The sequence below is a fragment of the Nerophis lumbriciformis genome, linkage group LG30, assembly GCF_033978685.3.
Source record: "Nerophis lumbriciformis linkage group LG30, RoL_Nlum_v2.1, whole genome shotgun sequence".
Taxonomy (NCBI): Eukaryota; Metazoa; Chordata; class Actinopteri; order Syngnathiformes; family Syngnathidae; genus Nerophis; species Nerophis lumbriciformis.
Window position 1 is genome coordinate 26,478,862 of NC_084577.2, and position 21,225 is coordinate 26,500,086.

Here is a 21,225-nt window from a genome sequence, read left to right on the forward strand (position 1 = left end):
TCATCACACTTCGCCCAAATCCGTTGACCACAGTCAGGCTAGGAATCTATTGGCCGTGACAAACGAGGGACGACTGTGGAAGCTAAGACCAAATAATTTTGGGTGTTGCTCGTGGAAACCACGTCATTGTTGCCGAGTCAAAACAGCATCCCTTCAATTGACGAGCCAAAGTTGCCATTTGTCCGGAAATGGAGTAAACACCCACAGAGCCGTCCTGAAAACCCACAAAGACCAACTGCTGGCCGTCCATGAGCAGCGTCAACGGATCCTTACACAGCAACACCCTGCCTACTTTTTCACCGTCCGAGAGTCGGACGACAGTGAGGATGGGACTTGCATGCAGGGAACAGGCATTCTCTTGGCATGTGGGCCGTGATACGTAGGCAACGTAACATCCGGTTTCATCCAAACGGGCTTTGATTACAGAACCCTCAGTCCTAAAAGAGCACAGTCTGACCCGTGTCACGTCCAAGAGCGTGATGGCTGCATTATCAGCGGACAGCAACGCAAAGCTTCCGTCAGACGTCATCTGAAAGTGTTGCGGCTGACAGTAAAATGTCCCCGGCAGCTGAAAGTGCTGGCATGCGGTCTCATCGGATATCTTCCAGGTGTATAGAACTCCTGAAGCGACCATCACGACCACGTAATCGGGGTTCCGCGAAAGTGTGCAGAAAGCCACGACGTCCTCCCAGCTTCCCGCACTGGAGAAGCACTTACTGATCATGCCCGACCACAAGCTCGCAGCCAGCAGGTCTCCCCCATGGCGGCCAATCAGAAAGGTGCTCTCGGGCGACACCTGTGCGTCAAAGAGATACAGGTGGATAGCGCACACAACACTTCCATGTGCCAGCTTCCAAACCCGAGAGAGCCCCTGCTCGGAAAGGCTCACACCAAAATTGGAATTTGGCGCGATGAGAATATCTGTCGCTCTGCTGCCACAGATTCTGTGGACATTCTGCCCGGTTTCTGCCCTCCAAATGTAAATTTCCTCTCCAGAGAGCGTCACAAGGGTAACGTCATCTCGACTGAGACGCACTTTTTCCACAGGACTCTCGTGGAGGAATTTAGAATGTGGAAGACCTGTCTCTAAGTTCCACCTCCACACCGAGTCTGACCGGTCTGAGGTGTAGAACCAACGCCCTGATTGCTCCACCACCACTTCTTCTACTCCACTTCCCATTTTTGGAGCTGCGCCCGCTACACGAACCATCCCAGAGTCCCATGCGAAAAGGCGGCCGTCGCCAGTGACGCAGACGATATCGGAGGCGGTTTTGAGGAGGGTATGAGGCGGCTCGTTGGCGTCTAAGGAGAGAACACACAGCCCTGTGCTGAGCCTCCACGCCAGCACCTGGGGGCAGGCGTCCAGTAAAGCCAGGAAAAGGTGTCCGTCTTGGGAGAACACGGCCTGGGTGAATTCTCGATCTTGTGGAGCCAAGAACTGGTCACACGTCTCCCACTCACATGTGTTCCACACCGTAACATGCCTACTATCACACAGTAAGAGGCTGCTAAATGCATCCGAGTAATCCGTATTGAGGATGGCGTTGGATTCCACACCGGCAGAGCTTTCTTTAACGAGTCTCGGTGATTGAGTTTTGCCGGTAATGTCCCATAAAATCACACCGCCCGTCTTTTCAACACAAGCCATTTCCTGACGGTTTTCACAGAGGATTATTGACACGACCGCGCTGTGGTTTGAGTTTGAACAAGAGCAAAGGAGGCTGCGGCGCTCTACGTCAAAAATAGACACGGCGCCTTCTTCCTGGCCGCAGTAAATGTAAGAACCACTGGAGGAGAAAACCGCACAGGTGACACAACTCTGACAGTGCAAGTCGGACAATGTTGACCTGGAGGCGTCAAACAGGGTGAGGACACCGTCCCCTTTCCACCACGCACAAAACTGTCTCCCACAAGCTACAAACCCTTCTAAAATATCAATCGGCTGCGGTACTTTAACCTCCACAAGCCTGCCAGGTGTGGTCACGTCCCACAAGAAGAGCTTGTTGCACTGTGTGGAAAACAGCATGAATCCACGGTTGCTTTTAACCCCCGAAAACTTGAGTTCGCTCGTCTTTTGGTTCAGCGACAGCCGCACAACACTGCAGTCTCTCCAAACCCACGCTGAGCCATCAACCATCACCTCTACCACCGTCCCACACTGCGTCCCTGCTGCTGAAGTCACAGAGAGACGCTTCGAACCGCTATCAGGCTCAAGACACCGAAGACGGACGACGGTGTCGGGAGCAGGAGGAAGCACGACCGCCAATCCACTCCTCATCTCCCCAAAATAAGATCTGAGAGCAGGGAAGAGCTTCAGATAAGGGAGGAGGATGGCGTCCATCAAAGCTGGTAGTTTCTGAGGATCGCTTTGCAGGAAGCAGGAAGACGACGCTAGTATGTTCGCCAGGAGTGTGCATTCCTTCAGATACTTCCTTGATCCCTCTTCATCTTGTCTCAACATAGCCACCAGTTCCCTCAGCTGTCCAGCCTGCACCAAAACGTACTGGAAACTCCATGAGATCAACACTTTGGCTCTGATCTCCGGCGTGTTGCTTTCTCGCAAGTGATGCATCAGTTCTACAGCTTTCCTCGCATTGGCCAGGACTCTGAAAGATGGTTGCTCTTCCTCATTTCTGTCTTTCCTTTCTGTGCTCGCAAAGTTCCATTCTTTGCCAAAATAGTCGGCCATCTCTGAATGAACTTGTCTCCTGGCTTCGCTTGTGCACAAATATGTCTTAGCCACAACCAGTCCAAAATGTCTGCTCACCCAGGACAACACCTGACACCCCCTAACAGTCCTTCTGATAAGGAAGCCCTTCAGGTCCAAAAGCAGTCTCTCCAAGTCCACTTGTGTCACCTGACATGGTTCGACTCTGGACAATAGATCTGCAAGTTCTGTTTCTGTGAGGCCTACGCGGCTGAGGGTGAGGTAAGCGACGGCACGGCCCACCGAACAGGAAGTGTGCTTGTGCTCCAGATGTTGAAGTAGGGTAGCAATGGACGAATGGACGCCGTCGGGGAGACACGACTCGGACACATCAGAATCTGAGGCGAACAAACAGATTAGAACAAATGTAAATTTCCTCTCCAGAGAGCGTCACGAGGATAACGTCATCCCGACTGAGATGCACTTTTTTCACAGGACTATCGTGGAGGAAGTTAGAATGTGGAAGACCTGTCTCCAAGTCCCACCTAATTTAAAGGACTGTTTACATATCTGCCGAACTGAACTCCAACATTTAGGGATGTATAGGCAATCGTGCAAAGTAAAAAGTGGAATGACAATACCTGAGCACCAGAGCGATGCGTGTGCGCGCATCAGGCGGGCGTAGAGGGTGAGACAACAGGAAGTCAGTGCCTTGCTCACCAGCGCCAGCTGCCCCGAGGTCACGCTCCTCCCCGAGCTGCTCAGCTGTGACATCAGCATCTCAACACGCTGCTTCCTGTCTGCGGACCCCAGCGCTACCTGCAGGTACCCAGACTCCGTCCGAGCGCCCTCTGGCGCACTGCACTCTGGGTAATGTCGCCCGATGGCCTGCAGGACTGCAGTTTGGTTGGAGGAGACGCCGAGGATGAGTTTGACTCCGGGAGCAAGAGGGGAGGGCAGGCTTCGGACGAGTTGAAGAGCGACGTTCCGCCCCGTCTGATCCACGCCATCCAGGATCAGAACTAACGGTCGCTGGGAGGACGGCAGGACGGAGAGGAGCGAGCGCAGGCATCGTGTCGCTTCGTAGAAACCCAGGTCAGGGTTCCTCAAGGCCCTGGACACGGTCGCCAGGTTTAGGTCCAAGTTGGAAGTAAAGGTCCTCTCGTGGTGTGCAGGTGAGGAGCACTCGTAAGTCCTGAGGATGCGGTGACACAAGCTGGCCAGCAGGTGCGCCGCAGAAGGCACGTGCAGAGAGGGAGTGCACAAGGTGATCACGGCAGGGTCGACGTCGGGCAGCCAGGACTTGATCTACAGGGAGAAAGTAAAAGTTCTGGTATCTGCGTGAACACTCAGGGCTAGAGATGTCCGATAATATCGGACTGCCGATATTATCGGCCGATAAATGCTTTAAAATGTAATATCGGAAATTACTGTATGATCAGTGTCAGAGCTTGGTCTGCATTGCCGGTAGTAAGTCGGACACGTTTCCAGTGAGGGTTGGACTTCGCCAAGGCTGCCCTTTGTCACCGATTCTGTTCATAACGTTTATGGACAGAATTTCTAGGCGCAGTCAAGGCGTTGAGGGGATCTGGTTTGGTGGCTGCAGGATTAGGTCTCTGCTTTTTGCAGATGATGTGGTCCTGATGGCTTCATCTGGCCAGGATCTTCAGCTCTCACTGGATCGGTTCGCAGCTGAGTGTGAAGCGACTGGGATGAGAATCAGCACCTCCAAGTCAGAGTCCATGGTTCTCGCCCGGAAAAGGTGGAGTGCCATCTCCGGGTTGGGGAGGAGATCTTGCCCCAAGTGGAGGAGTTCAAGTACCTTGGAGTCTTGTTCACGAGTGAGGGAAGAGTGGATCATGAGATCGACAGGCGGATCGGTGCGGCGTCTTCAGTAATGCGGACGCTGTATCGATCCGTTGTGGTGAAGAAGGAGCTGAGCCGGAAGGCAAAGCTCTCAATTTACCGGTCGATCTACGTTCCCATCCTCACCTATGGTCATGAGCTTTGGGTTATGACCGAAAGGACAAGATCACGGTTACAAGCGGCCGAAATGAGTTTCCTCCGCCGGGTGGCGGGGCTCTCCCTTAGAGATAGGGTGAGAAGCTCTGCCATCCGGGAGGAGCTCAAAGTAAAGCCGCTGCTCCTCCACATCGAGAGGAGCCAGATGAGGTGGTTCGGGCATCTGGTCAGGATGCCACCCGAACGCCTGCCTAGGGAGGTGTTTAGGGCACGTCCGACCGGTAGGAGGCCGCGGGGAAGACCCAGGACACGTTGGGAAGACTATGTCCCCGGCTGGCCTGGGAACGCCTCGGGGTCCCACAGGAAGAGCTGGACGAAGTGGCTGGGGAGAGGGAAGTCTGGGCTTCCCTGCTTAGGCTGCTGCCCCCGCGACCCGACCTCGGATAAGCGGAAGAAGATGGATGGATATCGTAAATTATCGGTATCGGTTTCAAAAAGTAAAATGTATGACTTTTTAAAACGCCTCTGTACGGAGTGGTACACAGACGTAGGGAGAAGTACGGAGCAGTTGCGTCTTCCAGTCATACTTGCCAACCCTCCTGATTTTCCCGGGACACTCCCGAATTTCAGTGCCCCTCCCGAAAATCTCCCGGGGCAACCATTCTATCGAATTTCTCCCGATTTCCACCCAGACAACAATATTGGGGGCGTGCCTTAAAGGCACTGCATTTGCGTGCCGGCCCAGTCACATAATATCTGCGGCTTTTCACACACACAAGTGAATGCAATGCATACAGGTCACACTGAGGGTGGCCGTATAAACAACTTTAACACTGTTACAAATATGCGCCACACTGTGAACCCACACCAAACAAGAATGACAAACACATTTCGCACCGTAACACAACATAAACACAACAGAACAAACGCCCAGAACTCCTTGCAGCACTAACTCTTCCGGGACGCTACAATATGCACCACCCGATAAATCTTTGCAAAGATGCAGTGGGGAAGGGATTTTATATGGCCCCATTCCTGGGTGGATCTCACACAAGAGGAAGAGGAGGGGTTGATGAGTTTGCTGAAAATGAAAGCCCCACTCTACATAGCCACAAAATACATTTTAAGATATTCAACGCTCTACTGCCATCTGGCGACTAAAGTGTCACGCTTCATGTGTCAGGTAAAGTGCGACGAAGGGGACCGTATGAACCACCTGACTACTGACTGAAATATGTGTTTACCTGCTGGGCACAGTGAGCAAGCAGTACAGTTTTCCCAGCACACGGTCCTCCAGTCAGCACCAGCGGACGCCGGCTGTCCCGCCGCTGCACGTAGACCCGGACCTAAGAGGAGTTCAATTCAGTTTCTTTAAAAAACACACAGAATGGCACAAATGACCTCGGACCTCTTCCGTCTCGGGCCGTGCGACGTGGTAACACCGCGACAAGATGGCGCACAGTTCCTCCTGCTCGGCTCCCTCCCTGGCCGGAGCGTCCGCGACCCGGCGGCCTGAGTTTGAGACCCAGCCGTCAATCGACGCCGTCAGGTCGGCATACACCTGGCGGCACAGGAGCCGGGCGTAGCCCCGCCTCCTGGGGGCGGTGTAACCGTGGCGACGGTCACACTCGGTGGTGGTGGCGTAGACCGCCAGCCCGCACGAGTCGACGAGGCCCCTCAGGAAGTTGTCGATCAGATCCGAGAGGAGGTCTCTCTCGGCTGTGGCGGGTTCCTGGAAGTCCAAGCAGGAGATGTCGGACATTTGGAGTCTGAGGTAAACAAACATTTACAGTTTATCGTATTAAGTAATGTGGGCGACACATTCTAAAGACAAAAAAACAGCCCATAAGAGAACATCACAAAATCTAAGAACAAGTTCCGCCAAAAGTGGAACCTCAAAACCGAAATGGCCGTCATGAAAAACCTGTTAAGGTTTCCTGTGTGCTAAAGCGTTTAAAGAAATATAAGTTGGTATACAAATATTATGAGTAAATGATACGGTTCGTCCCAATCTGATATTGATATCGGTACCAACTCCCGATACCCATTTTCAGTACTTTTGTGTGTGAATATTCAATGTTGATAATAAAATCGTTTTTTTTTTTTGCGACAAGTCTCTATCACACTTGCAAGTCCAAGTGGCATATCATTGATGGTATGTTGTTTTGGTTTTTGTTGCGCCCTAAAATGTGTTGATACTGTAAGTATTGTACTGTTTACGCACCGGCTGTTGGATTGTAACGCGCATCTTAGTTGTAGTTTTCATTAACAACTATGGATGGGTTGAAGTTGCCATGTAAAATCGCTAATGCTAATCAGTAGCATGGCAATAGCAGAGTTTGCTTTTTGTTGCGCCCTAAAAAGTGTTAATACTGTAAGTATTGTACTTTTTATTTGATTGTAACGTCCATCTTAGTTGTAGTTTTCATTAACAAATTTGAAGGGGTTGAAGTTGCCATGTAAAATTGCTAATGCTAATCAGTAGCATGGCAATAGCAGAGTTTGCTTTTTTTTGCACCCTAAAAAGTGTTAATACTGTAAGTATTGTACTGTTTACGCACCGGCTGTTTGATTGTAACGCGCATCTTAGTTGTAGTTTTCATTAACAGATATGGAGGGGTTGAAGTCGCCATGTGGAATCGCTAATGCTAATCAGTAGCATGCCAATAGCAGGGTTTGCTTTTTGTTGCGCCCTAAAAAGGTTTAATACTGTAAGTGTTGTACTTTTTATTTGATTGTAACGTCCATCTTAGTTGTAGTTTTCATTAACAAATTTGAAGGGGTTGAAGTTGCCATGTGAAATTGCTAATGCTAATCAGTGGCATGGCAAGAGCAGAGTTTGCTTTTTTTTTGCGCCCTAAAAAGTGTCAATACTGTAAGTATTGTACTGTTTACGCACCGGCTGTTTGATTGTAACGCGCATCTTAGTTGTAGTTTTCATTAACAGATATGGAGGGGTTGAAGTCGCCATGTGGAATCGCTAATGCTAATCAGTAGCATGTCAATAGCAGGGTTTGCTTTTTGTTGCACCCTAAAAAGTGTTAATACTGTAAGTATTGTACTTTTTATTTGATTGTAACGTCCATCTTAGTTGTAGTTTTCATTAACAAATTTGAAGGGGTTGAAGTTGCCATGTAAAATTGCTAATGCTAATCAGTAGCATGTCAATAGCAGGGTTTGCTTTTTGTTGCGCCCTAAAAAGTGTTAATACTGTAAGTATTGTACTGTTTACGCACCGGCTGTTGGATTGTAACGCGCATCTTAGTTGTAGTTTTCATTAACAACCATGGAGGGGTTGAAGTCGCCATGTAAAATTGCTAATGCTAATCAGTAGCATGGCAATAGCAGGGTTTGCTTTTTGTTGCGCCCTAAAAAGTGTTAATACTGTAAGTATTGTACTTTTTATTTGATTGTAACGTCCATCTTAGTTGTAGTTTTCATTAACAAATTTGAAGGGGTTGAAGTTGCCATGTAAAATTGCTAATGCTAATCAGTAGCATGGCAATAGCAGAGTTTGCTTTTTTTTGCGCCCTAAAAAGTGTTAATACTGTAAGTATTGTACTGTTTACGCACCGGCTGTTGGATTGTAACGCGCATCTTAGTTGTAGTTTTCATTAACAACTATGGATGGGTTGAAGTTGCCATGTAAAATCGCTAATGCTAATCAGTAGCATGTCAATAGCAGGGTTTGCTTTTTGTTGCGCCCTAAAAAGTGTTAATACTGTAAGTATTGTACTGTTTACGCACCGGCTGTTGGATTGTAACGCGCATCTTAGTTGTAGTTTTCATTAACAACCATGGAGGGGTTGAAGTCGCCATGTAAAATTGCTAATGCTAATCAGTAGCATGGCAATAGCAGGGTTTGCTTTTTGTTGCGCCCTAAAAAGTGTTAATACTGTAAGTATTGTACTTTTTATTTGATTGTAACGTCCATCTTAGTTGTAGTTTTCATTAACAAATTTGAAGGGGTTGAAGTTGCCATGTGAAATTGCTAATGCTAATCAGTAGCATGGCAATAGCAGAGTTTGCTTTTTTTTGCGCCCTAAAAAGTGTTAATACTGTAAGTATTGTACTGTTTACGCACCGGCTGTTGGATTGTAACATGCATCTTAGTTGTAGTTTTCATTAACAGATATGGAGGGGTTGAAGTCGCCATGTAAAATCGCTAATGCTAATCAGTAGCATGGCAATAGCAGGGTTTGCTTTTTGTTGCGCCCTAAAAAGTGTTAATACTGTAAGTATTGTACTTTTTATTTGATTGTAACGTCCATCTTAGTTGTAGTTTTCATTAACAAATTTGAAGGGGTTGAAGTTGCCATGTAAAATTGCTAATGCTAATCAGTAGCATGGCAATAGCAGAGTTTGCTTTTTTTTGCGCCCTAAAAAGTGTTAATACTGTAAGTATTGTACTGTTTACGCACCGGCTGTTGGATTGTAACGCGCATCTTAGTTGTAGTTTTCATTAACAACCATGGAGGGGTTGAAGTCGCCATGTAAAATCGCTAATGCTAATCAGTAGCATGTCAATAGCAGGGTTTGCTTTTTGTTGCGCCCTAAAAAGTGTTAATACTGTAAGTATTGTACTTTTTATTTGATTGTAACGTCCATCTTAGTTGTAGTTTTCATTAACAACTATGGAGGGGTTGAAGTCGCCATGTAAAATTGCTAATGCTAATCAGTAGCATGTCAATAGCAGGGTTTGCTTTTTGTTGCGCCCTAAAAAGTGTTAAGACTGTAAGTATTGTACTGTTTACGCACCGGCTGTTGGATTGTAACGCGCATCTTAGTTGTAGTTTTCATTAACAACCATGGAGGGGTTGAAGTCGCCATGTAAAATCGCTAATGCTAATCAGTAGCATGTCAATAGCAGGGTTTGCTTTTTGTTGCGCCCTAAAAAGTGTTAATACTGTAAGTATTGTACTTTTTATTTGATTGTAACGTGCATCTTAGTTGTAGTTTTCATTAACAACTATGGAGGGGTTGAAGTTGCCATGTGAAATTGCTAATGCTAATCAGTAGCATGGCAATAGCAGAGTTTGCTTTTTTTTTGCGCCCTAAAAAGTGTTAATACTGTAAGTATTGTACTGTTTACGCACCGGCTGTTGGATTGTAACGCGCATCTTAGTTGTAGTTTTCATTAACAGATATGGAGGGGTTGAAGTCGCCATGTAAAATCGCTAATGCTAATCAGTAGCATGGCAATAGCAGGGTTTGCTTTTTGTTGCGCCCTAAAAAGTGTTAATACTGTAAGTATTGTACTTTTTATTTGATTGTAACGTCCATCTTAGTTGTAGTTTTCATTAACAAATTTGAAGGGGTTGAAGTTGCCATGTAAAATTGCTAATGCTAATCAGTAGCATGGCAATAGCAGAGTTTGCTTTTTTTTGCGCCCTAAAAAGTGTTAATACTGTAAGTATTGTACTGTTTACGCACCGGCTGTTGGATTGTAACGCGCATCTTAGTTGTAGTTTTCATTAACAACCATGGAGGGGTTGAAGTTGCCATGTAAAATTGCTAATGCTAATCAGTAGCATGTCAATAGCAGGGTTTGCTTTTTGTTGCGCCCTAAAAAGTGTTAATACTGTAAGTATTGTACTTTTTATTTGATTGTAACGTCCATCTTAGTTGTAGTTTTCATTAACAAATTTGAAGGGGTTGAAGTTGCCATGTAAAATTGATAATGCTAATCAGTAGCATGGCAATAGCAGAGTTTGCTTTTTTTGCGCCCTAAAAAGTGTTAATACTGTAAGTATTGTACTTTTTATTTGATTGTAACGTCCATCTTAGTTGTAGTTTTCATTAACAAATTTGAAGGGGTTGAAGTTGCCATGTAAAATTGATAATGCTAATCAGTAGCATGGCAATAGCAGAGTTTGCTTTTTTTGCGCCCTAAAAAGTGTTAATACTGTAAGTATTGTACTTTTTATTTGATTGTAACGTCCATCTTAGTTGTAGTTTTCATTAACAAATTTGAAGGGGTTGAAGTTGCCATGTAAAATTGATAATGCTAATCAGTAGCATGGCAATAGCAGAGTTTGCTTTTTTTGCGCCCTAAAAAGTGTTAATACTGTAAGTATTGTACTGTTTACGCACCGGCTGTTGGATTGTAACGCGCATCTTAGTTGTAGTTTTCATTAACAACTATGGATGGGTTGAAGTTGCCATGTAAAATCGCTAATGCTAATCAGTAGCATGGCAATAGCAGAGTTTGCTTTTTGTTGCGCCCTAAAAAGTGTTAATACTGTAAGTATTGTACTTTTTATTTGATTGTAACGTCCATCTTAGTTGTAGTTTTCATTAACAAATTTGAAGGGGTTGAAGTTGCCATGTAAAATTGATAATGCTAATCAGTAGCATGGCAATAGCAGAGTTTGCTTTTTTTGCGCCCTAAAAAGTGTTAATACTGTAAGTATTGTACTGTTTACGCACCGGCTGTTGGATTGTAACGCGCATCTTAGTTGTAGTTTTCATTAACAACTATGGATGGTTTGAAGTTGCCATGTAAAATCGCTAATGCTAATCAGTAGCATGGCAATAGCAGAGTTTGCTTTTTGTTGCGCCCTAAAAAGTGTTAATACTGTAAGTATTGTACTTTTTATTTGATTGTAACGTCCATCTTAGTTGTAGTTTTCATTAACAAATTTGAAGGGGTTGAAGTTGCCATGTAAAATTGCTAAAGCTAATCAGTAGCATTGCAATAGCAGAGTTTGCTTTTTTTTGCGCCCTAAAAAGTGTTAATACTGTAAGTATTGTACTGTTTACGCACCGGCTGTTGGATTGTAACGCACATCTTAGTTGTAGTTTTCATTAACAGATATGGAGGGGTTGAAGTCGCCGTGTAAAATCGCTAATGCTAATCAGTAGCATGTCAATAGCAGGGTTTGCTTTTTGTTGCGCCCTAAAAAGTGTTAATACTGTAAGTGTTGTACTTTTTATTTGATTGTAACGTCCATCTTAGTTGTAGTTTTCATTAACAAATTTGAAGGGGTTGAAGTTGCCATGTGAAATTGCTAATGCTAATCAGTAGCATGTCAATAGCAGGGTTTGCTTTTGTTGCGCCCTAAAAAGTGTCAATACTGTATTGTACTTTTTACGCACCGGCTGTTGGATTGTAACGTCCAGCTTAGTGTGTGTGTGTGTGCGTGCGTGTGTGTGTGTGTGTGTGTGTGCGTGTGTGTGTGTGTGTGTGTGTGTGTGTGTGTGTGTGTGTGTGTGTGTGTGTGTGGCCTCCAGTCCCACCTCTATATTGACAACCTTGTGCACGTAAACCAGGCAGCGTCCGATGATGTCATCAGGAGGACAGTTGTCCAGGGCAAAGCGGAGATCTCCATCCAGCACTGGTCAGGAACATCATGCACAAATAAACCATAACTGCATCAAAATGTACATTTCACTCCCACACACACGGCGTCACATCACCTGATCTGCTGAAAGCGACGACCTCCTCTCGGGTCAGAAGCTGCCGCCGCGCACACAGACGCACGGCCCCTTCAAAGACCCTCGCCAAATCGTCCGTGCGATCGTCCTCCTGCGGACAATTTATTATGTTAGATCCACTATGGACTGGACTCTCACTAGTATGTTAGATCCACTATGGACTGGACTCTCACACTATTATGTTAGATCCACTATGGACTGGACTCTCACTATTATGTTAGATCCACTATGGACTGGACTCTCACTATTATGTTAGATCCACTATGGACTGGACTCACAGTATTATATTAGATCCACTATGGACTGGACTCTCACTATTATGTTAGATCCACTATGGACTGGACTCTCACACTATTATGTTAGATCCACTATGGACTGGACTCACAATATTATGTTAGATCCACTATGGACTGGACTCTCACTATTATGTTAGATCCACTATGGACTGGACTCTCACACTATTATGTTAGATCCACTATGGACTGGACTCTCACTATTATGTTAGATCCACTATGAACTGGACTCTCACTATTATGCTAGATCCACTATGGACTGGACTCTCACACTATTTTGTTAGATCCACTATGGACTGGACTCTCACTATTATGTTAGATCCACTATGGACTGGACTCTCACAATATTATGTTAGATCCACTATGGACTGGACTTTCACTATTATGTTAGATCCACTATGGACTGGACTCTCACTATTATGTTAGATCCACTATGGACTGGACTCTCACACTATTATGTTAGATCCACTATGGACTGGACTCTCACTATTATGTTAGATCCACTATGAACTGGACTCTCACTATTATGCTAGATCCACTATGGACTGGACTCTCACACTATTTTGTTAGATCCACTATGGACTGGACTCTCACTATTATGTTAGATCCACTATGGACTGGACTCTCACTATTATGTTAGATCCACTATGGACTGGACTCTCACTATTATGTTAGATCCACTATGGACTGGACTCTCACTATTATGTTAGATCCACTATGGACTGGACTCTCACTATTATGTTAGATCCACTATGGACTGGACTCTCACAATATTATGTTAGATCCACTATGGACTGGACTCTCACTATTATGTTAGATCCACTATGGACTGGACTCTCACTATTATGTTAGATCCACTATGGACTGGACTCTCACACTATTATGTTAGATCCACTATGGACCGGACTCTCACTATTATGTTAGATCCACTATGGACCGGACTCTCACTATTATGTTAGATCCACTATGAACTGGACTCTCACTATTATGCTAGATCCACTATGAACTGGACTCTCACTATTATGCTAGATCCACTATGGACTGGACTCTCACTATTATGTTAGATCCACTATGGACTGGACTCTCACTATTATGTTAGATCCACTATGGACTGGACTCTCACTATTATGTTAGATCCACTATGGACTGGACTCTCACAATATTATGTTAGATCCACTATGGACTGGACTCTCACTATTATGTTAGATCCACTATGGACTGGACTCTCACTATTATGTTAGATCCACTATGGACTGGACTCTCACACTATTATGTTAGATCCACTATGGACCGGACTCTCACTATTATGTTAGATCCACTATGAACTGGACTCTCACTATTATGCTAGATCCACTATGGACTGGACTCTCACTATTATGTTGGATCCACTATGGACTGGACTCTCACTATTATGTTAGATCCACTATGAACTGGACTCTCACTATAATGCTAGATCCACTATGGACTGGACTCTCACTATTATGTTAGATCCACTATGGACTGGACTCTCACTATTATGTTAGATCCACTATGGACTGGACGCTCACTATTATGTTAGATCCACTATGGACTGGACTCTCACTATTATGTTAGATCCACTATGGACTGGACTCTCACTCTATCATGTTAGATCCACTATGGACTGGACTCTCACACTATTATGTTAGATCCACTATGGACTGGACTCTCACTATTATGTTAGATCCACTATGGACTGGACTCTCACTATTATGTTAGATCCACTATGGACTGGACTCTCACACTATTATGTTAGATCCACTATGGACTGGACTCTCACACTATTATGTTAGATCCACTATGGACTGGACTCTCACTATTATGTTAGATCCACTATGGACTGGACCCTCACACTATTTTGTTAGATCCACTATGGACTGGACTCTCACTATTATGTTAGATCCACTATGGACTGGACTCTCACTATTATGTTAGATCCACTATGGACTGGACTCTCACTATTATGTTAGATCCACTATGGACTGGACTCTCACACTATTATGTTAGATCCACTATGGACAGGACTCTCACTATTATGTTAGATCCACTATGGACTGGACTCTCACAATATTATGTTAGATCCACTATGGACTGGACTCTCACTATTATGTTAGATCCACTATGGACTGGACTATCACACTATTATGTTAGATCCACTATGGACTGGACTCTCACTATTATGTTAGATCCACTATGGACTGGACTCTCACTATTATGTTAGATCCACTATGGACTGGACTCTCACTATTATGTTAGATCCACTATGGACTGGACTCTCACTATTATGTTAGATCCACTATGGACTGGACGCTCACTATTATGTTAGATCCACTATGGACTGGACTCTCACACTATTATGTTAGATCCACTATGGACTGGACTCTCACTATTATGTTAGATCCACTATGGACTGGACTCTCACTATTATGTTAGATCCACTATGGACAGGACTCTCACTATTATGTTAGATCCACTATGGACTGGACTCTCACAATATTATGTTAGATCCACTATGGACTGGACTCTCACTATTATGTTCGATCCACTATGGACTGGACTCTCACTATTATGTTAGATCCACTATGGACTGGACTCTCACTATTATGTTAGATCCACTATGGACTGGACTCTCACACTATTATGTTAGATCCACTATGGACAGGACTCTCACTATTATGTTAGATCCACTATGGACTGGACTCTCACAATATTATGTTAGATCCACTATGGACTGGACTCTCACTATTATGTTAGATCCACTATGGACTGGACTATCACACTATTATGTTAGATCCACTATGGACTGGACTCTCACTATTATGTTGGATCCACTATGGACTGGACTCTCACACTATTATGTTAGATCCACTATGGACTGGACTCTCACTATTATGTTAGATCCACTATGGACTGGACTCTCACTATTATGTTAGATCCACTATGGACTGGACCCTCACACTATTTTGTTAGATCCACTATGGACTGGACTCTCACTATTATGTTAGATCCACTATGGACTGGACTATCACACTATTATGTTAGATCCACTATGGACTGGACTCTCACTATTATGTTGGATCCACTATGGACTGGACTCTCACACTATTATGTTAGATCCACTATGGACTGGACTCTCACTATTATGTTAGATCCACTATGGACTGGACTCTCACACTATTATGTTAGATCCACTATGGACTGGACTCTCACTATTATGTTAGATCCACTATGGACTGGACTCTCACAATATTATGTTAGATCCACTATGGACTGGACTCTCACAATATTATGTTAGATCCACTATGGACTGGACTCTCACTATTATGTTAGATCCACTATGGACTGGACTCTCACTATTATGTTAGATCCACTATGGACTGGACTCTCACTATTATGTTAGATCCACTATGGACTGGACTCTCACTATTATGTTAGATCCACTATGGACTGGACTCTCACTATTATGTTAGATCCACTATGGACTGGACTCTCACTATTATGTTAGATCCACTATGGACTGGACTCTCACTATTATGTTAGATCCACTATGGACTGGACTTTCACAATATTATGTCAGACCCACTCGACGTCCATTGCATCCAGGTCTCCCCTAGAGGGGGCGGGGTCACCCACATCTGCGGTCCTCTCCAAGGTTTCTCATAGTCATTCATATTAACATCCCACTGGGTTGAGTTTTTCCTTGCCCTGATGTGGGCTCTGAACCGAGGATGTCGTTGTGGCTTGTGCAGCCCTTTGAGACACTTGTGATTTAGGGCTATATAAGTAAACATTGATTGATTGATAACCTATTTATTATTAACTGGATTTATGCTGTCTTTAAATTGAAGTGGAGTGGTATTTTTTATTTTTTTCCCCCCTGCGACACCTAGTGGTCACAATGATTCATGAAGTTGCAGCTCAGGATGCCGTACCATGAATTGATTAACGTGGACCCCGACTTAATCAAGTTGAAAAACGTATTTACCATTTAGTGGTCAATTGTACGGAATATGTGCTGTACTGTGCAATCTACTAATAAACGTTTCAATCAATCATTCAAGTTGATCGGTGCGGACACCTTTGTTACTGGATACTTTCTAATACTGCCTTGAGACTTTGCATGTAATTATTTGATTTCTATTGATAAGTGTGCTGTTTTATTGTGCAATGATTATTACGCCTGTCTAGCGTGTGCGCTATCGTGTGCTTACCTGTTGTGTAGCTGCTAGTAGCCTAGCATGTTTACTTTCTGGAAATAATAATAAGAAAATACTGCTGGTATCGGAGCTAATACTTTAGATTTTCGATGCCAGCTGATATCATCCGATACTTTTGTTGTTGATATCGGACAGGGATCGTCTTACCTCGTTTAGTGTTACGAATGTTGAGTGGTAGAATGCGGCAATATTTGGCGGATGTTAGACTTATCAAATTTCAAAATAAGTAGTTGGTTTTTTTTTAAGTAAGGTGGCTCAATGTTTTTGCAACAATATATATATATATATATATATATATATATATATATATATATATATATATATATATATATATATATATATATATATATATATATATATATTTTGTTGCGCCCTAAAAAGTGTTAATACTGTAAGTATTGTACTTTTTATTTGATTGTAACGTCCATCTTAGTTGTAGTTTTCAGTAACAAATTTGAAGGGGTTGAAGTTGCCATGTAAAATTGCCAATGCTAATCAGTGGCATGGCAATAGCAGAGTTAGCTTTTTTTTTGCGCCCTAAAAAGTGTTAATACTGTAAGTATTGTAACGTTTACGCACCGGCTGTTGGATTGTAACGCGCATCGTAGTTGTAGTTTTCATTAACAACTATGGAAGGGTTGAAGTTGCCGTGTAAAATCGCTAATGCTAATCAGTAGCATGTCAATAGCAAGGTTTGCTTTTTGTTGCGCCCTAAAAAGTGTTAATACTGTAAGTATTGTACTTTTTATTTGATTGTAACGTCCATCTTAGTTGTAGTTTTCATTAACAAATTTGAAGGGGTTGAAGTTGCCATGTAAAATTGCTAATGCTAATCAGTGGCATGGCAATAGCAGAGTTTGCTTTTTTTTGCGCCCTAAAAAGTGTTAATACTGTAAGTATTGTACTGTTTACGCACCGGCTGTTTGATTGTAACGCGCATCTTAGTTGTAGTTTTCATTAACAGATATGGAGGGGTTGAAGTCGCCATGTAAAATCGCTAATGCTAATCAGTAGCATGTCAATAGCAGGGTTTGTTGCTTACATTGTTTACATATATATATATATATATATATGTATATATATATATATATATATATATATATATATATATATATATATATATATATATATATATACATATATATATATATATATATATATATATATATACATACTGTATATATTCTCTGGGCCCGAGATCATCTAAGATGGACTCATGCAAAGTGGAAAAGTGTTCTGTGGTCTGACGAGTCCACATTTCAAATTGTTTTTGGAAATATTCGACATCGTGTCATCCGGACCAAAGGGGAAGCGAACCATCCAGACTGTTATCGACGCAAAGTTCAAAAACCAGCATCTGTGATGGTATGGGGGTGTATTAGTGCCCAAGACATGGGTAACTAACACATCTGTGAAGGCACCATTAATGCTGAAAGGTACATACAGGTTTTGGAACAACATATGCTGCCATCTAAGCGCCGTCTTTTTCATGGACGCCCCTGCTTATTTCAGCAAGAAACAGCGTGGCTTCATAAAAAAAAGAGTGCGGGTACTTTCCTGGCCCGCCTGCAGTCCAGACCTGTCTCCCATCGAAAATGTGTGGCGCATTATGAAGCGTAAAATACGACAGCGGAGACCCCGGACTGTTGAACGACTGAAGCTCTACATAAAACAAGAATGGGAAAGAATTTCACTTTCAAAGCTTCAACAATTAGTTTCCTCAGTTCCCAATCGTTTATTGAGTGTTGTTAAAAGAAAAGGTGATGTAACACAGTGGTGTTTGTATATTAAAACATATTTTATAGTGATTACAAAATATTGTATTATTATTAGTACGATTTTCTTCAAAAGCATCTAATCAATAAAGTCTTTAACACAACAAAAGTATATTTGTAAAAAAAAATTTTTTATTTTTTTTTCGCTTAAAAATGGGCAAAACTGACAAAATGTACTACATTACAATACTGTATTTCCCGGACTATAAGGCGCACTTAAAATCATTAACCCGGTGCGCCTAATGTACGGAATAATTCTGGTTGTGCTTACCGACCTTGAAGCAATTTTATTTGTCACATGGTGTAATGATAAGTGTGACCAGTAGATGGCAGTCACACATAAGAGATATGTGTAGACTGCACTATGATGGCAATATGACTCGAGTAAACACCATGTTCCATTGAAAATATAGAACATTACACACGGCGCTCAAAAATCCATCAAAATGTTTTAGTATGACTTTGGTAAGCTATGAGGCCACACCGCTTGATGCATTGTACTGTGCTTCAACATAGGAGTATTATTATGATGTGTGTATAAGGTAAGACATATTATCTGGCCTTTTGTTTATTTTCGCAATATTATGCACAACCAACTTTTCTTACCTTCTTGTACCTGCTGATCTTTATTTAATATCTGCATAAGTCCTGAAAATGTGCGCTTGTCCGCCTTTGTAGTCGATAAGCTTCTTCTTTGTCTCTATCTTCTTGTTATGTGACATTCATCCTCCACTGTTGCCATTTCTAATATAAAGTAGTGTAAAGTTCTTACTTATATCTGTCCGTAAACTCGCCATGAAAGCACTAAAACATACCGGTGTAGTGAGTTTACATTATTCACCCAAAGGAACTTTAGTTATTAGAGAGTTCCGGTCGGACATTTTTTCCCGGGACACATTTCCGGCGGATGAGGAGATGCTGCTCCGGTTATTGATTGAAGTAAAGTCTGAATGTCATTAAAACATTAAACGCCATCTTTTGACACTCCTTCCACTCCCGTCCTTGCACGCTACTGTTAGAGTAATCATGTATATATTATCACACAACTTTACTATGCTTAAAGTCTGTTGCTATAGTTATTAACTATTGTGCTTAAGCTGTCCTTTTTCTATCTGTGCAAGGACAAAAACTTCTTGTCTGAGGGGTGGCCTCAGCCGCAGATGTTACCTTTGTTTTAGCCCACTGACAGCCAAGGACTTCAAGGACCTCAACGAAGATAAGATGACAGCACGCAGACGAAGCAGAGACAAGGCCCCAGCACATTCCGTCACGTATTGTGCGTCCTGGACCTGCTTTGCATAATATACGTGACCACTCCTTTTAGAGGCGGCCTCAGTGATGTTGACCTGTGGAACTCCTGAATAAATAGAGGGACGCGGGAGCTGAACCTTAGAGCGTAGGGCGAGACTGTGACTAAGTGTGCAGGTCCATGCGTTCTCCTCATGAGCTAAATTGAACTCTGTCTCTGTATGATTCCTTGCTTCTTGTCTGTTTAATAGATGTCATCAGTGTTTGAACCTGACAGCTACACCCATACTTGCCAACCCTCCCGGATTTTCCGGGAGACTCCCGAAATTCAGCGCCTCTCCCGAAAATCTCCCGAAATTCAGGCGGAGCTGGAGGCCACGCCCCCTCCAGCTCCATGCGGACCTGAGTGACGTGTTGACAGCCTGTTCTCACGTCCGCTTTCCCACAATGTAAACAGCGTGCCTGCCCAATCACGTTATAACTGTAGAGTGATCGAGGGCGAGTTCTTGGTTTCTTATGTGGGTTTATTGTTAGGCAGTTTCATTAACGTCCTCCCAGCGCGGTAACAACACACAACAACAGCAGTCAAGTCTTCGTCTACCGTAAAGCAGTTTGTCTGCCGTAAACAGCAATGTTGTGACACTTTTAAACAGGACAATACTGCCATCTACTGTACATGCATATGTGACCCACCCATAATGTGTCACATTTTTGTGTTGATGTATTTATTTTATTTTGTGGTTTGAATTCGTTTTTGGAGCTGTCATTACACATTTATCAGTATTCACATTGGTCAGTAGGGGGCAGTAGGGCGTTTCTTCCCAATTGAATGCTATCACCTGCAGACCGGAAGTGTCTTGTCATTCTGATGAGCGCGACCAGTCTGTGAACAATTGAAACGTCCTGTGTGCTTTTTTTCCTCCTGTATAACAGGTTAGTTTTGGTGAATCAACTCACTGAATGATATCCATGTGATCTTTATAAGTTTAAGTACACATTCTGATGGTGGAGCCTAACTCTAAAGTGTTTGTGAGTTGTAGTTTGTATTTGCGAATGAATCCAGTGCACAGCTGCAGTAATCAATACAAAAAGGTGCGCAATGTTTATATAGGAACTTCTGATCCTGATTCAGACTCCCAAATTAGAGCTCCCGTTTTCTTATTGGTTTTATAATGTATATTTGTATAATGTGTGTGTTAGAGATGCGCGGATAGGCAATTATTTCATCCGCAACCGCATCAGAAAGTCGTCAACCATCCGCAATCCACCCGATCTAACATTTGATCAGAACTGCACCCGCCCGCCATCCGCCCGCACCCGCCCGTTGTTATATATCTAATATAGACGATGCAAGGCATTAGTGAGGTTATAAAGCTTTTGCCTGTTAAAGAAAGGAGACTGATCCAACGCAGCACAGACATTCGCGTGCCACGCTGTCACGACCCAGACGCACACCAGTGCGCAATCATATGGGAGCCGCGCTGAGCGCACCTCCAAGCGCGTCTCACTGCCGGCGACGGCCGGGTATATGGGCCCGACGCTCCAGCGCCATCCATTTTCAGGGCTAGTTGATTCGGCAGGTGGGTTGTTACACACTCCTTAGCGGGTTCCAACTTCCATGGCCACCG

The 21,225-nt window shown here is 43.6% G+C and overlaps 1 protein-coding gene across 1 annotated transcript in view; it reads right to left on the reverse strand.

Annotated features, from left to right (window-relative positions):
• Nucleotides 1-82: 82 nt before the first annotated feature.
• LOC133572818 (NACHT and WD repeat domain-containing protein 2-like) overlaps nucleotides 83-21,225 on the reverse strand; it is a 25,317-nt gene continuing 4,174 nt past the window's right edge. The window contains exons 5-10 of the mRNA XM_061925845.2: nucleotides 12,029-12,137; nucleotides 11,849-11,946; nucleotides 6,018-6,341; nucleotides 5,854-5,955; nucleotides 3,289-3,955; nucleotides 83-3,045 (exon numbers count right to left, since the gene is read on the reverse strand). Of these exons, the coding sequence (XP_061781829.1) occupies nucleotides 83-3,045; nucleotides 3,289-3,955; nucleotides 5,854-5,955; nucleotides 6,018-6,341; nucleotides 11,849-11,946; nucleotides 12,029-12,137 (4,263 nt within the window). The remainder of the gene's footprint in view (nucleotides 3,046-3,288; nucleotides 3,956-5,853; nucleotides 5,956-6,017; nucleotides 6,342-11,848; nucleotides 11,947-12,028; nucleotides 12,138-21,225) is intronic.